This window comes from Amblyomma americanum, chromosome 3 (assembly GCF_052857255.1).
Source record: "Amblyomma americanum isolate KBUSLIRL-KWMA chromosome 3, ASM5285725v1, whole genome shotgun sequence".
Taxonomy (NCBI): Eukaryota; Metazoa; Arthropoda; class Arachnida; order Ixodida; family Ixodidae; genus Amblyomma; species Amblyomma americanum.
The window spans coordinates 37862901-37879344 of NC_135499.1; the positions used below are offsets into that span (position 1 = coordinate 37862901).

Sequence of the window (16444 nt, forward strand, 5' to 3'; positions counted from 1 at the left end):
CGCTGGGGACTGAGGGCCGAGGGTTAATTGGTTTGATCATAGAAGGTTGTGGCCAAGTACTACACCAGGGTGGCCAAATCCTGCTCTGGTGAGAGAGTGCGTTGTTGGTTCTGGTCACCGAGATCAGGCCGCACCCCAGGCCTCGTTATGCAATTGTTTTGACACGCGGTTTTTTTTTTAAACCCGGTGGAGAATTGCGCGGCACCAGGATTTGAACCCCGGTCCTCTTGCACGCGAGGCGGATGTTCTACCTCTACGCCATCGCTGGAGTGAATTCGAAAAGATGAGTGGGCCAAAAATCTGAAAAGTCCAATCTCATCAGAAGCATGCTATGCATTAGACCAAGTGTAAAAGCAAGCGTAAAAACAAAACAAAAAAATATCTTAAGATACCTCCTCAAGGCATATACATTTGGGGTCACAATGGTTTCGTTCATCACATCACTATTGTATGCACATTTTTTTCTAACAAGCTTACAGTTTTGAATTTATGAGAGCCGAGTGCAAGAGATAAAGCTGATTTTATCTCAGTTAAATTCCACAATATTGTCCTGCGATAGGACGACTGTAGGACATTTGAGGAATTTTCATCCTCTAGTCGCCCAGCAAAGTACAAGCTGTGGAAATCCTCACTGGGACATTTAGCCATCCATTGTCTCAATATGCACTCAGAATGTCCTATTCGGGATGATGATGTTCCGACCATTTGAGGACATCCTCAGGAAGTTTAGTGTTGTATGGATGGTCTCTTTGTCGTCAGAATGCCGCGGTTTATCGATAGAGGCTAACTATTTAGGGCGTCGGAGAAGAAATAATTGAGAAAAGGCAAATAATTTAGGATTTCTGCATGAATGTTGCAACAGTTTAAGCCACCGCGTTTAAACACCCAAGATTCACCACTAACGAAAATCACTGGTAATTGAGTAGTTACACGTATACATGGGCGTCAAAAACACACATAAGCTGTAGTACCATCGCAGTACTGCTGCGCAGTGGATTGCATTGTGTGTTCTTTCGCCGGCTGCAAAATGAAAATGCATCCCAGAAATAACGAAGACATCGAGGGGGAATAAAATATTTGTCTTTAAGCTGCATGTCTATCACAGGCAGAGCACAAGCACGAAACACAAAATTAATTTTGTGCCCGCGGTGTCACAGACTGCTAGCAGCGTTCAAATCACGCGCTCCTGCTGCAGTGTCAGGTGGAGCAGCAAGCTCCGCCCCTGAGCCAGCCGCATGTGCGTAAACGCGGAAAGGAAAAGCAACCGTTCATGCTCGAGGTGCAGTGAACTTGAGGTCTCTACCTGTTGTGTGCCGTGCACGGTTTGCCGGGAATTTTTCATTTGAAGTTTGCATGTCTGCAGATCTTCTACAGTACGGCGCGAAGTTCGGACGCAGTGGAGTGACGCCGTTCGCGCGGTGCTTTGCACGCGCTCCGTCGCTTGCGTTCGCCGCCGGTGGCGAAGGATGTCGGTGCTTTTGCTGGAGCCTTTCTACGGCGGTTCGCACCGGCAGCTGATGGATCTGCTGTCCTCCGAACTGGGGCCACAAAACTGCCGCCTGGTCACGCTGCCGGCCACCAAGTGGCACTGGCGCGCGCGGACGGCCGCCCTCTGGCTGGCCGAGCGCATCGAGCCGTCCGCACGATACCGCGTGCTGCTCGCCAGCGGCGTGCTCAACCTGGCCGAGCTACTGGGGCTGCGGCCGGACCTGGCGCCGCTGCGCAAGCTGCTCTACATGCACGAGAACCAGCTTGCCTATCCGGTGCAGAAGGAGCAGCATCGGGACTACCAGTACGGGTACAACCAAGTAGTCTCCTGGTGAGAGCCATTTCTAAATTGTGGCCTTTGGGGAAGTAGAAGCTGCGACGAAACGACGCGTCATCCGGGGACCTCCGTCACTTGAGAAACGTGTCTCAGCTATAGTGACTGGTATGCAGGAGGACGTCGCAGTTCAGTGCAGTTCAGTAAGTGCACGTTGCTCCCCTACTTCACCTAAGTAAGCTGTTACTTAATTCCTGACTTGCACCAAACAGCCCAAACTGCCACATTACTACTAATTATCTCAGCAAAAGTTTAGCAGGAGCACCTTTAGCTTGTCAGCATGTCATGCACTCTGAGCCACATCATGCCAAAGCTGATAAATGCCTGTGGTGAGGGGCCTTAACGTGAAGGGCAAAAACCACAGGTCGTTATGTTTGGGGCCCTGATCCAGCCTGAACTGAAGGGCTCCCCATCCGCCTACTTTTTGGGGGGCTCTGGGGCCCTTGAATGCGAGGCTAGATCAGCAGTGAAAATACGGTGTTCTCGGGTTTGCCTTCTTCGGAAAGGACTCCTGAAAGGAGGCTGCACCAAACTAATGCTAGGCAAACCACCTTTGCACAAGAAAAACTGAAGAGTTTCTTTTCTTGGTCATACACAGTTGTGTTGATAAAGACACTGCATTGGTTAAGGAGTCTGTGTTGTTTATTGCCAAGTGATTACAAGTGTATTACAGGCAAAGTTTACAAGGTGAAGTAGCTTTAGTTCAGAGATGACCTGGTCAAAGTTACCTGAAAGAACCAGAGCAGTAACCTCGTGAAGCAGCAGACCTTAGCTGAATTTCGTCACTCCATGGCACTGTGCAGGAGTACGAAGAATGCACTAGGAATTGATCACTCTTTTGCAAGAGACAGAATCTGATTTCCTTGAGGGCTTGTGCTGTTAGAGTGTTACTGCTGTGTGTCAAATCGCGACACAGTGGGACAGCGAAAAGAAAGTGACATCTCGCATACACATCGTTCTCACTTTCGGCAGCACACAGCTCCCTGACTCTGTGCACACAGAAGCTATGCATTACAAAGTTTGACCTTGCATCCGCAATCCTTGTAGAATTACAAATGTCAAAAATATGGACATTTAACATGCATGTCAGCACAATCCAACATGTGCAAAGTGTGGAGAACTTGATCATGCCACTGAAAGCTATAATGCCACCCAAATTTTTTCTTATTTTGTCTTGTCTTTCTCTGTTTTTTTGTTATTCTGTGATACCTGCATGTATTTAACCACAGCATGGCGCCCTGAATAAATCCATTCTGTTGTTAGTTCAGCGCTGTGTTTTGTCCCTTTCTGTTTGGCTTCGAGCCGTTGCGCTGGTTTACAAGAACAAGAGCAACCCAAATGCAATGCCAAAGTGCCATGAACCACATCTGAAGGACTGATGAAATGTGAGTGGCTGCGCAGGCACTGCATGCTGGAGGGCTGAGCGGTGCCTAGTATTGGCAGTACGCATTGCGGACGTGCACCTGCCTCAGCCCCCTTCTAGGCCTACTGTGGCTGCACAAGTCTTCACACTCTCACAGTGAAACCTCCCTCCTGAGCCACCTCCATCTGTTACGGGGTCTGCACTGTAGATGATGGATGTGGTACCAAGGCCATTGGTATCAAATATGCTCAAGGAGCCTTGGGAGCATGGCTTTGAAATCCCCCAAAAATGGCCAGAAAAGTTAATTTTTGAAAATTGTATTCGCTTGTGGGCAGGGGCATAGCCAGGGGGGGGCTTATGGGGCTTCAGCCTCCCCCCCGAAATTCGAACTATCATGCACTGCTGACCAAAACAACCACCGGCGCTTGAAGTCATTCCCTATAGTGTCTTTTTCAGACTAGAAAAGACATTTTGGCGCGAACATTGCTGACTCGGGTTAGATTTTGTGGCAATGCCCATGCACCTGGAGTCATGCACAAACTTTCAAGGGCCTATCGATGGCTCGCTGTTGCGACTAAAATTTCGGTGCAATTACTCGCAATACATGACCGGTGACAGCTGCTGCTGCGCAGCACACTGGAATGAAGGACAGCATCATTGAGATTTTTCCCTGGCCGTTGCATATGTACAAAAATGTAAAGGTTCTTGAATGACATCCTCTACTTGCTAATCTCATGGCCTTTATGTTTTTCATATCAGCGGCATGCACTCCTTTGCTGGTTCCGGACCGATATAGTTCTAGACTTCGTGTGATATTTTCTTTACTTATTAAGTACGCAAACACATGGAAGCATTGGTATCAGTTATGTCTGCCACGAGTGAACGATAAGGGGATAGTTGGTATGACGTGATCAAAAGACATAAAAATGAGCAGGGGACAAGACACAAAAGAGAAGCAAACAGGATGAGCTCGTCCTGTTTGCTTCTCTCCTGTGTCATGTCTCCTGCTCAGTTTTATGTTTTGTAATTATGTCTGCCACGAGTTTTAAGACATATGAATATATTCTTTTATTAAAAAAATATATATTTCACTTGTCTAAACAGTGCATAGCATTATCTAATACACAATGGCATTGTCGATGGCAGTGGCAATGCAGTTATTATTGTTGCGTTTGATCCTTTCACAAATTCTATGAGGAGGCTGCGCTGCAACATGAGCCCCCCCTCGAACAAAATTTATGGCTACGCCACTGCTTGTGGGCCATGTTTTTTTATGCTGTCTCGAAGTTCCATTGCTAAAATTGACTGGGAAGTACTCTAAAACAATGTTCTGTAAACTGTGGTGGCTGTGCGTTGTGGGGAAACACTTGAACAATGAATGTTTGTTTTTATTCATTACAGTTTTTTGACTTGGTGCTCACCTTGGGGGACAGATTTCTGCACAACTGTGTTATCTACGAGGTTTGTTCAATTAAGACTGAGACTGATACTCTGAAGCATTTATTTGTAAAAATTATTTATTGAAGCTATTTTCTCCTTCAATGTATTTTCCATTGAGCGAAATTCACTTCTCCCGCTGTTTCGGTCATGTCTGGAAACATGGGCAAAGCCATTTTTCGACGTCAACACCACTTCCAAGCCCTTGACGGCATTGTGCTCATTGTCACAACACCGTCCCTTGAGTTGCTTTTTTGCTATGAGGTACAAAAAGAAATCGCAGGGGGCCAAGTCAGGACTGCAGGTTGTGTGAGGGATTGCTGTGATGGTTTCTTTAGCGAGTAGTTGGCTCGCAGCATTTGCAGCATGAGCCCTTGCACAGTTGTGGTGCAGTTTCCAATTGTCCACAAGTTTGGGCCTTTTTTGTAGAGATGTGTTTCCTCATCACTGTTTCCAAAGGGCTTCTGTAGTGCTTGGCATTTACTGTCTGGTCTTTAGGAACACCATGGGTGTACACCATTTCCTTGAGGTTGAAAAATGTCATAACACTGCCTTGGTTGCCGATCTTTGCGCCTGAGCCTTCCTTGGCCAATGCTGTCCCTATTCAACCCACTGAGTGCTTTGACACTTCACATCTGGGTCATAGCAGTACGCACATCTTGTCTGCAGTAATAATGCTGTTCCACCAGTGGTCACCTTCCTCTTCCAGGCGCCGTTTTCACTCGAGACAAACATCTACGTTGTTTTGTTTCTGTACAGATAGATGTAAGCAGGCGGGGGATCCACTGTGCAGACTCTTGGCTTGTGAAGGCATTCTTTCAAAATTATGTGGGTGCTTCCTAATGACGTCTATAGGTATTGGGAAAGTTTCCTGATAATAAGGCATCATCGGTCTTGATAATTTTTGCTGCAGTTTTGATGATTTTTTCAGAAAAGGGTGTAAGAGGTGCGCCATCTCCTCCCTGCAATTCACGGTCATTCCTCCCCTCTTTGAAGTCCTTAAACCACCGAAAACAAGTTGCATGAGGCGTGATATCCTCACCAAATGCACAAGGCAAATCGGCATTAGTTTCTGTGGCCGTTTTGTTAAGCCAACACAAAACTTGATTACGTGGCACTGTTCAAGCAAGGTCACCATAGATCATGTAACCAGCACACTTGGAGGTGATAAATACTATGTCATGTTTGAATCAACATTGCTGCTGCCTTATTAGAGTGACACTGATGTGTTATCTGGTAATCAGTGGAGTTGCAAAGCTTACGAAAAACGTCTAGAGATGGTGCAGTGAGTGTAATGGGAAAGGAAATCGACCCAGCCTCAGTCTTTATTGAACAACCTTCGTATTTCGACCCCTTTTGTTTTGTTGCACACCTAGGACCATAGCGCAGGTCAAGACATTCTTTGTTTTTCAAAAGTTTCAATTTTAAATTTCTTGTATGACATTTTCTTCTCACTCTAGATCTATCAACGGTCACTGCAAAATCAAAATTTGTGCTTTGGGAGAAAAAAAAGGAATTCTAAGAATGTTTTGACCTGCAGCACACCAACAGAAGTGCTGTTTCTGTGAACGCTGTTGAACCTGCCTTCTGCCACAATTTCTTAACTGCCTTTTCACAACACTCACAGAAAAATTATATATTAGAAAGTAATTTTCTGGAGATGTATCAGTGAAATTTTGTGAGAGTAGTCATAAAATTATTATAATATATTCAAAAATTTCACGTGAATATATCAAGAATTAAAAAAAATTTTACTGAAAGCCATGACCCCCATAAGGCAGTGAAGTGACTCGGAAACAACCTGCAGAGCATTGAAGATGTAGTTGAGTGATTGCAAACGAGACTCGTCACATGGTAGCCTGGCACTGGAGCAAAGATGGCCTTCTGTTGTGTCCTGCACATCTGACTTGGCAATCTACTGTAGTCACAGAGGACAAATGCACAGAAATGCGAGCTGTGAACCTGTGTGTCTCTTCATTGTTGTTACTCTCTGCCCTGATTGCTTGCAGTGGATCATGACGAAGTCCAGCCCTGTGCTATATTAGTCGATTCCATGTGTGAGTGTGGCACTGCGTGTGTGCAGCCTTTAGAGGAGATGAGGTGTTATAATTGCTTTGCTTCTCCGCAGGTGTCATTTGGGAAGACCTATGGGAAGGGGCTGGATCCTGGTATGCAGCAAAGGGAGGGCAGGGTGTGTTCAGCTAGCTTTAGTTGTGTGCAGTGCAGACTGCACTTAGAGTTTGTATGGGCTCCAAGGGTTGTGCGTAGGTCCACCATATTGCTCTTCCAAGCATCCAAGCTATGAGGGAAAGCCGCTACCCTTGAATGCAGGAGGCAGATTTGGCGCAGTAGTTATACCGCCTGCAGGCTTAGTCGCTTATTTTTGGCTGTCAAACTTGCTTTATTCTGACCAAAATGCTGTTGCAGTGAATGACAAAGCTTGCTAGTAATTTGTTTGCTGCACCAAGACCTATTTCAATTAATTACAAATGAAATGCTTGTCATGTGAATGGTTGGCACCACCTGTTATAAATGCCACGAGTGACAAGCATTTTCTTTTTAACAATTAATGAATGCTTGTCATAAAAGTGCGTGTCCTTGATAAGCAATCATTGTTTTCAATGAAATGCCGCTACATGTGAGAAGAGTAGGGTACCAATGGACTGCCAGCTGTAGTCATGCTAAACGATGTGGAGGAGTTGCCTTCTCCGCAATGCATACCTGCTTTTTCAATGATGTGATTGCATTTGGACAATAGAGGCATAAGCAGCGCAAGGAAAGCAGATGTGAAACTCTGGAAACCTGTATAGTAACATTGAATTGTGGACTGCAGCTGCCTTTAATTGTTCCCCATTTCCTGGGCTGAACGCAACAGTGGCTCTGCATTGATGCAGGCTTCCTTCTTTGTCTCGCATGAACAACTTGATTCCATTGCTAGCAGATGGCAGTACTTGGTAATAAGCAGTGGCTGGTAATAAAGAGGCCAGTCATCATGTTTCTGGTGCCCATGACCACTGCATATCCCATCATAGTTCAGTTTTACCTCGATGGTACTTATCTGCTGATTCTCCAGTGCCTCCTCTGTGAGCACCGTAATCAGCACATTGCTTTGACTGGACCCTTCTCTCACCCTGTATGTGAGCCCAGTAGCACTAGAGGGCTAAGCGCCAATCTGTGCAAACTGCATGTTTGCTGTGACTTGGTTGCTGAATGTTTGTCCTGACAGTGGCTGACATCTGTCTAGTTCACACTGCTCTGCCTGTGAATTGATTAAGCCTATTACTTAATTTTGGACTCTCCTGCATTTTGCATGTATTGTGCTACACCTATAACAACTAGGACTGCCTTATGCCACCATACCGCTTCCTCTTCCTGACTTGCACTGCATCTCAGCACGACTGACCTCAATGTATGCTCTCAACTTTTCTTAAAGGATTATAAGCAACTAATTTTAGTTGCATGTTCTCTTCTTTCAAATGATGCCTTAGTACATACATGGATCTTTGTGTGGTATTTACCTGTGACTGACAGATGGTTTATAATCGAATTTCTTTCCTTGTGGTATTTTGCTTTCATTAACTGAGTGGTGGCTGTGATGAGTAGCTGGATTTAGGTCACGTGAGGCATGAAAAAACAAACTGCAGTATAAATGCTGATACGTAGTTCCAATTCACTACAATACTTAAACTTGCCTGCTTCGTTAGCTGCAATGACAACAGACAACGTATCAGCAGTTACATTGCCATTTTTTCTGCCCCTCATATGACCTAAAGACCAACTACTCATCACATCTATCATTTGGTTGATGATATGAAATCGGAAACAGCGTCAAGAAGAAATTCAAATATAAATCACTTAGCGGCCATAGGCGAATGTTACAGTGTGACTTATGTGTATTAATGTCTAATGCATCATTTGAAATAAGAAAACATGCTAGCGAAAGTTTGGTGTCTATAGTCCCTTAAGGCCACACCCTCAAAGCTGTTGCATCATTGTTTCCATTTGTCTTCTTTATGCAGTGTGTCTCCTGTTTGCAAAGCTCTTTTATGTGTTGTGAAGGTATGAGGCACACTGTACTCATGTACCACAAAGAACAATCTGACGAAACAAAGCTCAAATTGTTGCCTGCTTTGTCTTTGTTTGATCTCCTTGGTCACTCTTGTGCATAAGTATGGCGCACCTTATCTGTCCGTAATGTGCAGGGTTGGTCAAAAGTTCCTAGACTACAGGGTCAAAGTCAAAGTCAAAGTCAAATTTATTTTTCTCCGAGAGGAAGAAAGGGGGCAACGGAAAAAAGCTGCACGTGCGCAGCTTGACGAAGCCCGGCCCCCTTGGGTACAGTTCAGCAGCAATTCAAGAAAAATAAACAAAGGACGCTCAATGACAAGCATTGTACAAGATATATACATATGGACGACAATGTCAGGGTTTTATACGTGAGATGCAAAAAGTAAGCGGCTGACATAATACAATGCACGTGGTACAGGGCGTAGTTGCAGCACTATGTAAGCAAAAATGTCGTTAGCTGCACGATATAAAGAAAAAAGGAAGCGATATAAAATCAGACAGGTGGGCAATAGCGCAGCGCAGCGGAGGATAAGAAATAAAGCCAGAGACAATGGTGAGGGTATTAACAGAAAGCGGATGCATTACGATCTAATTTTTTGAAGAGTGAGCGTGCAGATTCTGTATTTGTATCAACACCAACGCGACTGAGTGCGTTCAAGAGGACGGCGATGTGGTACGATAAAGATTGATTGCCATATGTTGTGCGGCAGAAACGTTCGACCCATGAATTATTGTGTCTGGTGTTATGACTATGGGTGCGTATGTCTGCTTTTGAGGGTCTGCTTTTGAGACATGCAGTTAAGAATTTATGACACCCCCAAACCTCAAATCTCTGTAGGAGGAAGGAGAACTATCAAGCTCACGTATGAGAACCTAGGAAGCTTCATAGGCTTCTAGCATGCTGCTTTAAAAGAGACCAAGTGGCTTCACTCTTCTGTAGTGTAGACACGGTTTGATGAGCTTTGCGTTTCTTGTTTGTTTTCTGTTTGTTGCACTGTTGAGTAGCATTGCAATTTTTATCATTTTTCTTTACATTTTTTCCCTCCTTTAATTTTTGTGTGTTGTCCATTTTTTTCTATCTATTCCCCTGGAACACTTGGCAGGCAGGCGTTGGGCCACTTCCAGTGCTAGTTGTCGGCATGTTTCTGCCTGTACCGTAGTGCCTGTTTTGCAAGTTTGCGTGAAGAATAATTGCCATAAAATGATGACAGCACTGCCTTTCTATCTTGTACATTTAAATCTGTTGCTCAGTATCAATAATCTTAGTCCAATGGTTTAGGAGAATCTCTCCAGGCGAAAGAAAATTTCATTCAAGAAAATAATTGCTCAATTGAATTTTCCTGAGTGCATCCATACAGCTAGAAAAAAAAGTGCAGCAGCTTTTGCAGAACTTTTTTAGTTGATGAAAAGTTTGTCCTGATCTGCCTTCTAAGTTTTGGATCAGTCAGCCTTGCTGTGCCACCTCCTAGCTTTCCTGGTGAGTTTCACTGGTAGGCAGAATGACTGCTCCTGACAGGTTGTGGCCTGAGTTCTTCAATCTTTGACTTTGACCAAAATACATTGCTCGTCTGCTGCGAAGATTCTGAGGAAGCTGCGTAATCGAGGTGGATGCTAATGAGTAATTGCTGCCTTAAAGGAACATTACTCAGTAAGTGCGAGGAAATGCGAGGTAAATGACGTTCTAACAGGACATGTAATGCAAGAAAAAAACCCTCAGGATAATGTGGATTCCATGCGAAGGCAACCATAGCAGGGGGCAGTTTATGAGAATGGGGTAACCTTAGGTGCTACAGGACAGGTTTAAGCAGAGGTCATTAGGAGAGGCCCTTGTCCTACAGCGGATATAATTAGGCTGATGATGGTAACGGGCTAGGTTGGAATGCATCCTTCATCCCTTGCTGTGTGTTGGTGGTGCTCTTGTGCAGCCTGGCAGCTGATGTGGTGCTTTTCAACTCGTGTTTCAACCGTGACATATTCCTGGCGGCTGTGGAGCCATTCTTGGGCCGGGTGCCTGGCGCAGGCCGCTTGGGATCTTTGCGACTTCGACTGGAGGACAAGGCTCGTGTACTACCTTTCCCTGTGGATGTGGGGCCCTTCCCGCCACCGGTGGGCCCCGCTAGGGATCCGGCCACGCCCCTGCACATTGTCTGGCCGCACCGATGGTCAGTGGGCTAGGACGGACTGGAGGGTTTGATTTGTTTTTATGAGTATGCACAAAGTGATCATAGAAGTATGTAAAAGCCCAAGGAGTGCATAGGGAACAATCTACTTCCAATTTCAGAAATGGCGGCCTGCGTATGCACACATGCAGGTGAGAGCAGACGTGAGGAGGTGTCTAAACATGGCATCTGAGAAAATTTAATTTGTACCACTTGGCCATAAATTTCCTTTACTTTTAATGAAGGTTCTAGCAATTATCTGGAAACCTTATTGTGGTAGCGCGAAGCGCCGAGGAACCAGGCGAGACTACATTGACGGGGTTTCGGGAACGCCCCTTTATTCCGATGACTGTCGCTTATATACAGATGATATGAATGATGGGTAGCGCCCCCTATACATACACAACATATTCCCCCTCATAACACATCGCAAAGTAAATAATACAACAATGAACTCAAACTATACACGCTTCACAGCACATGGCACGCTCCAGTCTTTCGGTCTCGGGCAAACTCGTCCGCATACCGTACTGGCGGTCTTCTAGTTCGTTACGGTCGAGCGGAGTATTGCTGGTCAGGCAGCTGAGGTGCAGACTCTGTTGATGTGACCAGTGCATTTCCGGGACGAGGAGCGTTCTTTTCTGTGTCCTCATTTTGCACCACTTCCGATTCGTCCATGGATGTAGCAGGAGTCTGGTTCTGCCCTGTCACCTACATGAGTCTCTAGGTCACAGGAAAATCTTCTGGCTGCACCACGTCGCTCTATAACCGTGTCAGCTAATGCTTGTGCACCTTCGTCCCCTCCTTTGGCAATTACCGTCAGCTTCGATGCATTCCATTTAGTGCCATTTGCCAACAGAAATGAATGCTTGCCCACTCGTCTCTCTACTTGCAGCGGCAAGGAAAAGTTGTGCTTCGTCTTCGGTCCACCTTGTTTTACTTTCACGAAATCTCCTGGTTCAATGGTGGATGTTCTGGCACCGCATTTTTCATCTGTATACCTTTTTGTTCGTTGCTGCTGCTCTCTGACCCGACGTTTCAACTTTTCTATGGCAACTAGAGGTTCGTCGAAAAATTCCTTTCCTGGAAGGCCAACTACATCCAGTCTTGTCCTCGGTCTTCTTCCATGTAGCAAGAACGCCGGTGACGCACCTGTAGCTGCATGCGGGGTGGCCCTATACACACCCAGGTGCTCGCAGATTGCCTCCTTCAACGGTCTCCGTTCTAACGCCACGATCTGGATATATTTCTTCCGCACGCGGTTAAACCGCTCAATCTGCCCATTGCTTTGTGGGTAGTACAATGTTGTAACGCAGTGCTCAATCCCTTGGTCCTGCAAAAACTGGTCAAAACATGTAGACATGAACTGACGCCCATTGTCCGTCACGATGCTTTTCGGGTACCCTTCTCTTGCAAACAGTTCCAGGAGTACTTTTATAACAACCTGTGTAGTTATCCTGTCGACTGCGCCAGTATGTGGTGGCACGAAGCGCCGAGGAACCAGGCGAGACTACATCGACGGGGTATCGGGAACGCCCCTTTATTCCGATGACTGTCGCTTATATACAGATGAGATGAATGATGGGTAGCGCCCCCTATACATACACAACTCTTATGCTCACTGTTTTTCAAGTACTTTGGTCTCCTTTGTGTTTGACTGACACTTGCTAAAATGACAGTGTTATGGTAGGTGCATATTTAGATTATTCCTTATTGACATTGCATGTTCTCCGGCTCCTGTATTCTCGCATTATCAACTTCAAGCACAATGGTCTCTGCCCAATGCGTGCAAATAACACTGGAGGCTTTGTTGTAATGTTCAGTGCGGCTATTTCAAGGGAAAGGTTTAGCGGCTACAGAAAAGACTTCAGTCTGGCACAAGTTAATCTTTCCAAAGTGTAAAGACCAATGCAGCAGCCACATGTGCAAGTATTTGGGTCTTCAGAAATGGTCCAAGACCATCAGCAAGAGATAGGGAAACTCACTGATCATTTTTTGTTTCTGCCAAGACTCACAAGTAGGATATGAAATTTGTTTCAGAGCGATTATTTGCAGAAAAAAATGTTGGCAGCAACATTTACAGTGTTTTCCTGTTTATAAGTTGCACCGCCCCCTCTGCAAGTGACAGTTTTATCATCATCATCATTTATTCACCCTTAAAGACCTCTTTGAGGGGTATTACAAAGGTGAAGGGGGGGCAGAACAATGGTATAGCATGATAGGCTACAAGTATCATGGAAATAGTTAGGCAGGATACAAAAAGAAAAAAGGCCTTCACCGTCTGGAAGACGAAGTAACGAGCGTTAGCTTTATTGGCCATGCATAAAACGAAAGTCTTTCCGCATCCAGCGGGGCCAGTGAAGAAAACCCTGAGCGGTTTGGAAGAGTAACATAAATTTTCCACCTAGCGGAGCGATCGACACCTAGCGCCATCTGTCAGAGAAATTACGATGCACGTCTACTCGTTGTCGAGTTACACCCCCTCAAGATACGTCCCAAACGAAATTTTCTTATTTTGGGAGGGCAAATTCAGTGCACAACTGTCCCCGGATGGGTGCCCCTTGTTGTCGTAGTATATAAAGTGATACGAATGCATACATACATAGCGGTCCCTTAACAGAACAATTTTGCTACCTGTTATAGGATATTTATTGGGGGGTCAGAGGGGATAGGGATCAGAGGGCACGACCAATATTAATGGCTGCCATCTTGGATTAGATAAACCGAAACCATGCTGCCATTTCGTTCCCTGACGTCATACTGGGGAGGTGGGTAAGGGGGGAAAGGACAAATTTCAATGGCCGCCATCTTGGATTTGAGAAGCCGAAACCATGCTGCCATTTCGTCCCCTGACGTCATACTCGCATAGTTCCACCTCTATCCACCGTGATGTCATCATTGGCACGCGGCAGGTGGTTGTTTCTACAATGCTAATGTAGATGGCGCTACAAGTCTCAATGCGAGATGTGCTGTTTTCTAGTTGCTGCCACAGATGGCGCTGTGATCTCAGGGTGGTAGCAGACCCCACGATATCTCAACACATGATGAGTAAGAGGTAGCGCTCTTAAAAGTATATAAACCTCATGGACAGGTGCGGCCAAGCACAGACTTGCGACAGAAAGATAAAACGCAAAGGCAAGAATAACCGACATTATGTTTTCTAGTATGATGTCAGCTATTGCTAGAACTTACGTGCATCACATTCGATAACAATGCATTCGGATAATGAATTCCATTCTTCTTTGACAACAGGCAGAAATGATTTTTTAAAAGCATCAGAGGAGCCGTGGTGTCAGAATGCTCATGGAGTTGAAGCGACTGCAAGATGTTATGAGGGGTGGGCAAAGAATGGACTCCCAAAGTGAAGGAAAACAGTAGTACAGTTTATGAAACAAAGATAAACAGGTGATTTTCTGCCTGTGCACCAGAGGCTCGACTTCAAGAGATAATTTTATGCTGGTAAAGTTTGAGTGGGTGTCTTAGTCAGATGAAATAAAGCAGGCTACACGGTTTTGGATGGCTTCTAGACTATCAGTTAAGTAAGCTCGATATGGATGTCTAACTCGGAAGGCAGATTCTAGTTTGTGCACACAGAAGTTTTGTGCTCTAGGCTGCGGATGGAAGGAGGGGAGAAACTGAAGCGCCATCTGATAAGCTTGAGTGATTGCATAGTTTCAGCTCCAAGCTTCGCGATGTGCTCGCACCACGTGAGGTTGTTGGTGGCATAGATTCTAAGACAACGCTATGATCTTAACTTGGGAAAGGTTGGTTGAGTTCAACGAATATGCGTAGGTGACAGTGTGCTGTGTGTTACCTGCATATATTTGCACTTTGCACTTGGATGCGGTGAGCTTCATTACCAATGTGGAACACCAGTTTTCAATTCCATTTATTTTGAAGCAGTATTTGATCATTGCTGGTGCAGGGTTAGGCAAAAAAATCGCACTTAAGTTGCACTGGTACATAACGTGCATCTGTTCATTCGGTAAGGGCTGTAAAGACGTGAAGAGTTTCTCTTCTCCAGAGAGTGGGACAGATTTTTTGGACTCCAATAATTCGGACTTGCGCGATATTTAGGACTTCATTGAGTAACCACCGCGCAGCTCATAGGAATGCGTATATTTCACAACTCTGTGGAGCCAGAAAGTTTGATTTTTTCAGACTAAAATAGAGGCCAAACATACTGTGGAGATTGTTTTTTGACCAAAATTTTGTTGTTTTTTTCGACCTAACATAGACACAAGCAGGCATTGCTATCACAACCACCCAGCCGTTCACTGCCATGACAGGCGCCATCTTGGATTTTAAATGGAGCTAGATAAGTAGGTGTGCCGTCCGGCATGAGAAAAAGCGAAGTTTCATGCGCCTCTGCTTCATGACAACAAATCTGGCGCTGCTGTTCTTCGCCCGGCGCTCGGGTGTGGATCATTTGCTACTTGCTGCGGTTGCATTTGGCTTTTCGCTTACCTCATTTTTGCTCACAATGTTACTTTTAAGAGCGTTAGCTCTTACTCATCACATTTCGAGATTTCGTGGTGTCTGCTACCACCCCGAGATCACAGCGCCGTCAATGGCAGAAACTAGAAAACAGCACATCTCGCATTGAGACTTGTAGCGCCATCTACAACAGCGGTGTAGAAACAACCACCTGCATCGTGCTAATGATGGATGTCACGGTCCAATATGGTGGATACGGGTGGAACTATGTGAGTATGATGTCAGGGGACGATGGCCCCCAACAAATATCCTATAACGGGTAGGAAAACTCTCCAGTTACGGGACCGCTATATATGTATACATTCGTTCCACTATATATTCTCTGACAACAAGGGGCACCCATCTGGGGACAGTTGTGTACCAAATTTGGTAGGCAAATAAAACCTATGGGTTGTGGTGTAGAAATAAAACCACAATTAAATAATAGGTAACATTGTATACATGCAATTACTAATTCAAGCGTTACCATATCGCACTGCAAAATTCTAGGCCCACCTTGCCCTCCCAAAATAAGAAAATTTCGTTTGGGACATATCTTGAGGGGGTGTAACTCGACAACGAGTAGATGTGCATCGTAATTTCTCTAATAGATGGCGCTAGGCGTCGATCGCTCCGCTAGCTGGCGTGCGTGCACGCGGTGCCGAGCATGGTGGCAATCCACCCCGTTTGGCCTTTTCAAAGGGGACGCTCTTATGTTCCATCTATCCATCCATAAGGAGCCGTCTCCCTGGGGAGTTCCGCTCAGATGCACTCGTTTCGCTGGAAAATAAGTCCAAGAGATCAGACATACTCGGATACTTCCGGGAACGCCAGGCGGCCGAAACCTTCCTTAAATCTCATTCATATCAATTCTAGCAAACCAGACAGCTAACACTCGTTACTTCAATGTCTTGCAGATGGTGGCAGCCTTTTTTTGTGTTGACTATCTCTAGGCACTACCGCTGAAGCAGATATTCACTATTTGGCAATGAAACACTAAAGGTAAAAGACAACAGCTATTTTATCTTCTGTTTCCGTCAGCTCCAGTACAGTGCAGTTCACAACAGACCTAGTGCTTTATGGTAAAATGAAAAGAGAACCTTATAGTCAGCCTAAAGC

The 16444-nt window shown here is 45.4% G+C and overlaps 1 protein-coding gene across 7 annotated transcripts in view; it reads left to right on the forward strand.

The window, feature by feature from the left end:
* The first annotated feature begins 1245 nt into the window (after positions 1-1245).
* Positions 1246-16444, forward strand: part of LOC144124525 (tRNA-queuosine alpha-mannosyltransferase) — a 94603-nt gene continuing 79404 nt past the window's right edge. For all 7 annotated transcript variants that reach the window (XM_077657257.1, XM_077657259.1, XM_077657262.1 and 4 more), the window contains exons 1-2: positions 1246-1819; positions 10616-10852. In XM_077657257.1, coding sequence (XP_077513383.1) covers positions 1467-1819; positions 10616-10852 — 590 coding nt within the window. In that variant the 5' untranslated portion in view covers positions 1246-1466. The remainder of the gene's footprint in view (positions 1820-10615; positions 10853-16444) is intronic.